Below are 10153 nucleotides of genomic sequence, written 5' to 3'. Positions count from 1 at the left end.
AAGTAATGTATTAATTTATTCAGAGCTATTAGAGTGGGATTCATTTTTGGTAACATAGGTCGAAGCAATAACAAGAATATTTCTAGTTGAACATCTTTCACAATCCCTGGGGGGATGGCACGTTCATTAGAAAAAAGAAAAGCCTTTGTGGGGAACCATTTATTAAAAAAATAATAATAAGTTTAACACAAAGGCAGAAAAATAAATAATAATAACTTGGTCCCGAGCATCTACTATTATACCCACAATGATTGGCCATATATTCATGATGGAAGGACCGTTTGCCTACTCATGAGCAAAGACTCATGCATAGTTCAATAGATAAGACCTCTAATACCATCTTAAGGTCCATATTGATTGTTGAACTCACAAAAACAGTTGCATGTACTTTCCAGTTCTTGTCTTTGTCTAGTGGGCCATTATGTGGCAGTTTGGGCCTATTTATATGCTTTAACTACAACCTCTTTTTTCTTATAATTGTTTTAACTTCTTGCATCAATCATTCTTGGGCCCAGTCCTCTTAGAATTCTATTTAAAAAAAAAAAAAGAAAAATACTTCTAAATGACCAAAATGAAAGTCATTTTTTAAAAATTTTCTAAAGAGAAACATGTCTATTTTCCAAACCCACAGATTTTGCAGCTTAGCTAATAAATGATAGTAGAAAGTTGGGGGAGAACAAGATTCTAATGTGTCGAGGGCAATCACAAATCTAAAAACTCAGAGTGGAGAAGCAATTTACTCATTTAAAATAGAAGAAAATCGATGGTCACTAGACATATTTTCATTTTTCCTACCACAATAAACAAGAAATAGAAAACATTATCGAAACTCTGACCAATTGGTTGAGTTATTTCATAGGACGTCAAAGTATGTCCAAGCTAACCTTGAGGGTATTCCAAGTTATATTTACAGGACGAAATCAGGACCAAAAACCCTCACCTTTCAGTTGCCAGTAATCCAATTCTCTAAAAGGACCAAGAATGTGAAACCAAACAGTTCAGTTCTACCTTCTCCTATCACCTATGATAAATGACAAAATTTACACCTATAAAACGAGCTCTCTAGTGACTGCCTAAAAGGGTAAAGGAACACGAGAGGGAATAATGGTATGAGATAGAAATAGCCACTGTGGATCAGTCTATCTCGCCTTCTCTCTAATAGGTCTCACTAAATCCTACCAGTTGTCGTTCCTAACACCTGGAAAAGAAGTGTTCTATTCGCATATTAACATTTTTTACTCCGTTCTTGCACCTCTTTGCCCCTGCCAAAGTCGTGTTGATCTGCATAAATTAACATTAAACAGTGTACTCAGGGGAACTGAGAGCTATTAATTGCAACATAAAAGAAGTAATTTGGAGTTGAAATCAAATAACATGCAATTTAAATTCATGTGCTGTTGGATCAAAGGTATGAATAATCCATTGTCCAATAAAAATGACAAGGAGACAGGATATACTTCAGAGAATGACTAGAAGAAAAGAAATGAGATCATAAACTTACCAGTGACGATTCATTTTGAGATCTCAGGACTTTTATTTGTCCACCTCTCCCGTCTGCACCGACGACGATAAGCTCACCGGTACGTGAACCTTGAATGGCATCCGACCCATTGATCTGGCCACGCTTGCACCATTTACCCAAGTACCTACTTGATCCATCAGGACCGAGTAGTCCACCGGAAAAACATATATCCCCTGGATATTGTTTTATACATCAAAATTGTCAGTAACAATTTGATTTTCTGGGAAAACAAAGAAATCAAGTATGTGTCACCTAATTCTAGCTTGAGAATGGATCAGTTATATCGTTACCTGGTTTATTAAGTGGTAAGTGGCTAGAGGATTCTCGCCTAATGTTAAGTACAGGTTCACATTGTGCAGTGTCTTCAATTACTAAAGGCATGCATTTATCCCCAGGAACAGCTGAAGTCATGCTTGTATTATTGACTGTAGCTGTTGAAGGCATAACATTCACTGGGTTAGTTGTTCTTTCTGCTGCTCTTTTTCTGATCAAAATGCAAGTCTTCAACTGGGGATGATAAGACCTTTGGTCTGTTTCTTCCTCGTTTATTTGGCTTCCTAAATTAGGGTTTACATTGGCATTCTCGATTTGAGAGAATTCTGAAGTTTTCTTATCCATTGAGGAGGAAATGTTCTTAGTTGTGTCTACCAAGTTCAAATTGCTTGTACCAACAAATTCAAGAATCTTCCCTTTTCTTGAAGATAATAAATCGTTTATCTGGCTAGCAGTTGAACCTGAAGCATCTGGTGGAGCAGCGGGCTCATTTTTGGCTGATATCATGTTACATTTACAACACACGAAATCCTGAACCCCTTGAATGCTAGCATTTTTTGAGTCCTTCAAGCCTCTCAAAACTTCGTTTTCTTTATCTTCACCGGCTTTCTCTAGTTCTTGGACCCTTGCCTGATAATGATCATATGACATTAAATCAAATCCAATGCACCAAACGATATTTATTTGTTATGGGCTCACCTTCAGTTTAATTATTTTCTCTTTTGCCTTCCCAAGTTTTTTACAAGAGTGAGCCTCTCCCCTTCCAAGAAGATTGCACTTTGTCATCAGTTCTTTATAACTCCTATGAAAAAGTTAAGATTTGGTCAAAAAAACAATTAAATTGAGGAGTTAATGGGAGGAAATACAAACATATTATCATTATTGGTTAGATCATGAAGAATCATCAGTATAAACTTGAACAACACATCTTTTGATGCATAAAATTGCAGAAAATTTCAAGTTAAGATCAAAGAAGACAATCAAATTGTGACAAGTTACGTTCTACTCCTATTTCTGATTCCGTAGATATAGATGACAGTGAGATGATTAACCTATTCCGCATGACCAAGGATTTCCTTAGAATGTCAATTGTATCTTTATTGTCTGCTCCACTTCCCAGTGAAGAAAGCTTTAGAACCTCTTCTTCATCAAGATCCAGTTCAGTTACCCTGCAATGCAGATGAAAAAACTGTTGGGATGCAAACATACAAAAAGGAATAAAACTTTATCTTATTCTTGTACTTTACAACAAAATCATACTTACAACTTGAAAGCTGCAAGCTCTTTAGCCAAAGCCATACTTCTTTCGTGCAACCTTTTGCACTCTACAGTTGATTTATCAAGTTCCTATCCCAGATCAATAGCCAAACATCATGGACGTATAACATGATAAAGCTGTAAAGGAACTAAAAAAAACACAAGAGAAAGATCTAAACTTAAACGTGACTGTTGACCTCAGATTTTAGATGAAGCATTTGAGACATTAGAGCTTTTTGTTTCACGGCTTCATTCCTTAACCCTACTTCCTTCTTCACTTCATCCTGGCAAATATGAAGCTGAAACAAGACACTCTGATTAAGTACCACGTGAATGGATACACTCATCAATAGTTAACATGAGCAAATAATAGCATAGCACATGAAGCTTAATCTAGGAGTTAAAAAGTTGAAATCTGATCTTTAGAATAAAATCATTACCAAACATCTCGGGTTGTTTAGGACATTAGGAAACCAAGAAACTACTAGTTTTATAGTTAGACTATATCGATAAATGAAGAGAAGCCTACCTGCTCGCTACTCGCAATACATAAATAATTCTCATCTTTGAACAATATATGAACTGTATTACAGAAAACCATAAAACACAAAAAACCAACAAAAGGTAAAAAAATTTCTTCAACAGCCAAGTACGGTGTCAATATTATAGGAAATATTAATCATATTAAACAGAAAAGTATACCAAAGTGGAAGAGACATCAAAATGAGGCATCACCTAAGCCTCAAAGCAGCTAAGAATTACCAAAGACTCCCAATCGCTATCTATCTTCTGATATAAGAAGAAAAGTTACAAAAACTCCCACAAACAAGCTCCAATGGCTGTAAAATATATTCAACCAAAACAAGATCCCCATTCTCTGTTGCTGCCTCGAAAAATCCTAGCATTCCTTTCATACCAAATGTTCCAACATAGAGAGGTAAAATCATCCCACCGAAGCACAGATGACTTCACCTCTAAGACCACCACTCATTTTTTTAAAAGAAGAGTCAGATATCCCCGAGCTAAGCAAGCTCCATCGAAACTCAAATATAGAGCCAATAGAAATCCCGCATCTATAAGTGAACAAGATAGCGAGATGATCAATGCCCTTCCCAGCAGACGGCAATTAGCACAAATTTGACAAAGCAAAGAGTTTCAGAGATTCCATTTCCTAATGCTATCATTAGTGTGGAAGAATTAAGGCCAAGGACTAATTCGCACATTTCAAATGCTGATACAGTGGAAAGATGAGCAAGCAAACACACTCAAAACCCCAATAATTCAGTATTATATATCAACTTTTCCTAGTTTTCCCAACAACCAAGCAGAAGTACCTCCTCACTGAGCTGTTTGAGATCCTTCCCCTGACCCTCCAATGCAGAATTAAGCACCGACACCTTCATCTCCAGCCTCTTCACCTCAATCCGCAACGCCTCCGGATCTCTCTCAACCCAATCCCTCGGCTTCTGAGTGAGTACCGAATCATTACTCGCGTCTCCCACAGACTGAAAATAAAGCCGCGCAACATCCTTCGCCCCACAGGTCTGCTTGCACATAGGGCAACTGTACTTCTTCTTCCCGCTCGAACAGTACTCAAACCACTGCTGTAAACTATGAGTTCCAAGTACAAATTCACACCACTCCAATGTTGCATACTAAAAGAAATCAACACAACACAGCGAAACTGCATAACATGTAAAGAAAAAACAAGAAAATTAACGCCGGATTACCAGAGCTCGTGGAAGACATGGCCACAGATGGCGATGGATTGGAGGTCCTCGACGATGGGCTTCAGATCCTCGTAGCAGATTGAACAAATGGTTTTGGCAATGCCGCAGCCATTGTCCATTGATTTTTTCTTCCCTAGGTTGTGGAAACTTGAATTCGGAAACTGGGTTCGATTGTGAAGGGAATGTTATCGGGGGAGAAATGGAGGGAGATTTTGCAGAGAGAGGAGAAGAAGAAGAAAGCGGAGTTCGAAAATGAAAATTGTTGAGAACATTTTCAGAGCGGGAAACGGTGGGAAAATTTTGACGACGATGAAATTTTTGGTTTTTGCGTTTCTTCTGGGATTCAATTACCCTCTCTTTTTTTTCCCTAAGAATTATCAATTATCTGATTTTTTTTTTTTCCAAAAGCGTGTGTGCTTTTTTTTAATTTAATGTATTTGGTATCAAATTAATATCACTCTTAAAAATAAACCACTTTTTAAATAATCATTTTTAACGCTGAAATAAATGATGAGAAATCATTTTAGAATTATTTTATGATAATTTAGGCCTCGTTTATATAACTATTTCATTTTCAATTATTTTATGATAATTTAGATTCGGTTTGATGACCATTTTCGTATGTTTGTTTTATGCTTTCAAAATTTAAGCTTGAAATATTACTTAGTTTCATTTATGTGTTGATTTGTTTTGTTAGATAATTTTTGAAATATTTTTGAAAACTGGCCAATTTTTTAAGTAGTTTTCAAAACCTTATTTTTTATTTTTTATTTGGTTAAGAATTCAAATCTATACTATATTAAAATGGGAAGATCTCGGAAAAACATTTTTGGACAAAGTCCCTTCCTTAATTTATTAATTTACAAATTATACCATCAATAATTTATTATAAATATTATATTAATTATTAATTATTAATTATCAATAATAATAAATGTATATGATCTAATCAATGTTAGAATGCAAACGGTTAGAATACAAAAGGTTTTCTACACCATAAAATTAAAATTTTTTATTTAATTACAATTCATATTAAGATTAGTGTATAGCTAAGTTTGATTTTTTTTTTGTTACTATTTATTGTTTTTTATTGTTCTTTTATAATTAGTGTTTCATGTATTTAGAATGTTCTTTTAGAAAATAATAATAATGTATTGATCCATTACGAGCTCATGTTGATTTTGTTGAAAAAAATTTTGTGCAAGAGCATCAAAAAGTATTTAATTAATTATAAATAGTAAATTAATAAATTAATTATCAACAATAATTTGTATGAAATCTAAAAAGTTTGAATATATAACTTTTTGTCTATTCATTTTCCAATAATATAATTTAAAGATCTTTTTTAATAATTTTAATTATAATATGAAGTTAGATTGAAAATATTATGTAGTACTTTTAAAATAGGTGAAAAACCTACCAATCAAATTGTACAAAAACAAGCATAATTTCTTAAATAGAAAATTAAAAACGAAATAATTATCAAAGGGCTCCTTGATATTTGTAGAATTTTTATGTTGAATTCTGATCTCGAGAATAAAAGTATAGATTAAATATGGTCAAACTATCTAAAGCGGGTTTAGTAAAGGGAGCAAACAATCTGGTTCAACAGTAAAAATATGAGGGAGATTTAATTAACTAGCATGGTGTATAGTGTATAGTGACGTTTGATAATAATAATAATAATAACAATAACTCTAAAATGCTCCAACCAAACAATGATCTCATATGTACGGGTATAAGGACAGTGTACCTACTCCTCAAATATATTGCCATAAAGGCCCCAACTCGATCGTGAGTAATAAAAAAAAAAAACTCTAAAACATTCAAAGTCAAATAGTAGTTGGAAAGAAAAATGTGAAAAGAATTGAGCTAAACCTCTAGCTATATGGGTAGAAGAAAATATGGTTCAAATGATTATGAAAGAATTTAATTTCCATACCTATAGGGTGGGTGTTGGAGTACCTACTAGATCTTTGATTTATCAATAAGATTCTTTCATAATTAATGTTTGGGGGAAAGAATACCCTGGACACGTGGAGGACAGCCATTTGTGCTCCAAGGTGACCCATGAGTCATGCCCCAGCTCGGACCACCGAGATCACCACCACTAGCGTTGACAGATGCTAAGTATGAGGGCCGAGGTAAACCTGGCCGAGGTCCGATCTACCGGAAAGCTCGGTGGGGACCGACGTGAGCTACTATCAGCGGCGTGATTATCGAGTGTAACCGTCGGTCCCGAGATTACCAGGTGTAACCGACGGTCCCGAGATTACCGGGTGTAACCGTCGCGAGATTAGCGGGACTACCACCCATAAGTAGAGGACCTCACTCCGCGATCAAGTACGATTTTTTCTGACCTCGAACTAAACTGGGAATCCGACCTATACTGACTTGATCGTCGGAGTGCTCACCTTTTTGTGCAGGTCCGCCCAAGTATTCAAATCGGTCCGAAGGCCGAGTTCGAGCTACAATCAGAAATACACTGTTGTGCATATCCTTGCATAAACATTTGGCGCCGTCTGTGGGGAACGACAATCTAAGTCATCTCAATTCTTTTAAACCAACACGCAAGCGAAAATGGTTCAACCCGCAAACTCGACCAATACGGCAGATCGAAGGACCCTAGCTGCCAGCGATGCCCACCAGAGGGAGGTCGGAGCAGCAGTGGTAGAGGGGCAAGGTCACGACGGCCTAGCAACAGAACCCCTCCGCAGGTCGGCACGAATCACCGCGCCTGTTCTACCACCTGCGCACCCCCCAAGGACATCCAAAGCCACCCGTGGCCGAGGTGGAACCTCTAAGAAGGGCGCCCGGGGTCCAGCCCCGGCCCCGACAAGTGAGAACTTGGACGCACTCCAGAGAGAAATGGAGGCAATGCGCACGCAAATGCGGTCCATGGAGGAAATGTATAACGAAATGATATTAGCTGCAGGCGCAGGGTCCCGATCTGAGAACCGAGTGACGCGCGTTGGCATACGAGAGCAAAGGGGTTCCCACCTCGGCCCAGTCGAGGAGGAACATCCCGAGGACAACAAGAGCGAGGGACACACTCGCCAGAGAGGAGACCTCCGTGAACACCTCAACAGAAAGAGAGGCTCATCTCTCCGAAAAGGACAGTCACCATCCCGCTCACACAGAAGCTCCAACCAGCAGGTTGAATCCTCTCGCAACCCAGCAACTCCTGCACGAGTGATTACAAGGGAGGAGTTCGACCAGCTGAGGGGCCAGCTCGACGCTCAGGTGGAGGCCTTAAAGGCCAAATGTGAGCAGAAAGAAGGTCCACTGAACGATGGCGACTTGGGAGAATCGCCCTTCACCTCGGACGTTTTGGAAGCACCGATCCCTCCGAAGTTCAAAGCTCCTACCGTGAAACCTTATGATGGGTCAAAGGACCCCAAGGATTATGTTGAGGTCTTTGAAGGCCTCATGGATTTCCAAGCGGCATCAGACGCAATCAAATGTCGTGCCTTTCAGATCGCGCTTACTGGCAGCACGCGATTGTGGTATCGGAGACTGCCAGCCAGGTCGATCTCGACCTACTCTCAGCTGAGAAGGGAGTTCCTCGCCCAGTTCTCTTCTCGACATTATGACAAAAAGACAGCGACCCATCTCGCCACCATCAGATAGAAGGAGGGTGAGACGCTGCGAGAATATGTCACCAGATTCCAGGAAGAGCAATTGAAGGTCGCACACTGTTCCGATGACTCGGCCATGTGCTATTTTCTCACCGGTCTAGCCGATGAAGCCCTCACGGTGAAGCTTGGAGAGGAGGCCCCGGCCACCTTCGCCGAGGTGCTTCAGAAGGCGAAGAAAGTCATCGATGGACAGGAGCTCCTCCGAACCAAAACCGGCCGACCTGAACGAAAGATCGGTCGGGGCAGAAGTGGAAAAGATATAGAAAAGGCAGATCCCAAGTCCAAGGACAAGGGATCCTTCTTCAGCGGCCGAGCTGAGTATCGAAGGGCGAAGAACGGACCTACCAGGAGCCGACCTTACGAACGCTTCACCCCGACCACGATTCCAATTTCCGAGATCCTAACGAACATCGAGGAGTCCGGAATGGAAAAACTACTCAAACGTCCTGAGAAGCTTCGGGGAGCCCCGGAGAGGCGCAGCAAGGACAAGTATTGCCTCTTCCATCGGGAGCACGGCTATAACACGTCGGACTGCTGAGAGTTGAAACGCCAAATTGAGGATCTAATTCAAGATGGCTACTTCAAGAAATTTGTGGGAAAGCCCAGGACCAGCTCGGCAGAGAAAAATGAAGAGCGGAAGCGTTCGAGGACGCCGCCCCGGCGCACTGACCGACCTGCGGTCATCAATACCATTTTCGGAGGGCCAAGCGGGGGTCAGTCTGGACAGAAAAGAAAGGAGTTAGCTCGTGCAGCCAGACGCGAGGTGTGCATCATCAGGGAGCAGAGGCCGACCTGCCCAATCACCTTCGACAGTGCAGACTTAGAGGAGGTCCACCTGCCCCACAATGATGCACTTGTGATCGCTCCCTTGATTGATCATGTGGTGGTCAGGAGGGTGCTGGTAGACGGAGGCGCATCTGCTAACATCCTATCCTTACCGACCTACCTCGCCCTAGGATGGACGAGGTCGCAATTGAAGAAAAGCCCGACACCGCTGGTTGGGTTCTCTGGAGAATCGGTCATCCCAGAAGGTTGTATCGACTTGCCGGTCACACTTGGGCAGGACCAAACTCAGGTCACCCAAATGGCCGAGTTCATGGTAATTGACGGTAGATCGGCCTATAATGCCATCTTTGGGAGACCCATCATCCACTCATTTCGGGCCATTCCCTCAACACTTCATCAAGTTTTGAAGTATTCCACCCCCAATGGCGTGGGCACGGTCCGAGGAGAACAGACCGCTTCGAGGGAGTGCTATGCCTCCGCGCTCAAAGGCTCATCGGTCTGCGCCATCGAAACTCTCGCCAGTGGGGATGGGACGCTCGAGTTCGAGGCCGACCTGCCGAGGAGGGAGTTTGCCGCACCCACTGAGGAGCTCGAGCTTGTTCCTCTGCTTAGTCTCGAGAAGCAAGTAAGCATAGGAACCAAGCTGGGGGCCACCGACAGAGAGGAGCTGATCCACTTCCTCAGATCCAACTCGGACGTCTTTGCGTGGTCTCACGAGAACATGCCTGGCATTGACCCAAAGATTATGACGCATCACCTCAGCATAGATCCATCATTCCGACCTGTAAAGCAAAAAATAAGATCTATAAACAAGGAGAGGAGTGATGTAATTGTTGAGGAAGTTAGCAAACTTTTGAAATCTGAATGCATAAGAGAAATTTCGTATCCCGAGTGGCTCTCCAATGTTGTATTAGTTAAAAAATCTAACGGAAAGTGGAGAATGTGCG

At 40.7% G+C, this 10153-nt stretch overlaps 1 protein-coding gene across 1 annotated transcript; it reads right to left on the bottom strand.

The window, feature by feature from the left end:
- Positions 1 to 820: 820 nt before the first annotated feature.
- Positions 821 to 5145, bottom strand: LOC111016223 (RING/U-box superfamily protein). The gene is made up of 9 exons (XM_022291532.2): positions 4783 to 5145; positions 4387 to 4663; positions 3250 to 3351; positions 3060 to 3142; positions 2848 to 2964; positions 2495 to 2597; positions 1813 to 2425; positions 1502 to 1695; positions 821 to 1281 (listed from the first exon to the last, which is right to left on the bottom strand). Exons 1-9 carry the CDS (start codon positions 4899 to 4901, stop codon positions 1192 to 1194), a joined length of 1698 nt encoding a protein of 565 aa, XP_022147224.1. The 5' UTR covers positions 4902 to 5145; the 3' UTR covers positions 821 to 1191.
- Between the last annotated feature and the right edge of the window lie 5008 nt (positions 5146 to 10153).

The sequence above is a fragment of the Momordica charantia genome, assembly GCF_013281855.1.
Source record: "Momordica charantia cultivar OHB3-1 chromosome 7 unlocalized genomic scaffold, Mcharantia_2.0 BLBB01000007.1, whole genome shotgun sequence".
Taxonomy (NCBI): Eukaryota; Viridiplantae; Streptophyta; class Magnoliopsida; order Cucurbitales; family Cucurbitaceae; genus Momordica; species Momordica charantia.
This window is presented reverse-complemented; position numbering and strand designations above follow the sequence as displayed.

What these genes read in the sequence shown, in the direction of transcription:
- LOC111016223 (XM_022291532.2), bottom strand. Translation starts at nt 4,901, where the DNA reads ATGGACAATGGCTGCGGCATTGCCAAAACCATTTGTTCAATCTGCTAC. An exon ending in TGCTTCATCTAAAATCTGAG is followed by an intron (nt 3,143 to 3,249) that starts GTCAACAGTCAC and finishes GATCTGGGATAG; the next exon opens with GAACTTGATAAATCAACTGT. An exon ending in TCCTTGGTCATGCGGAATAG is followed by an intron (nt 2,598 to 2,847) that starts GTTAATCATCTC and finishes ACTTTTTCATAG; the next exon opens with GAGTTATAAAGAACTGATGA.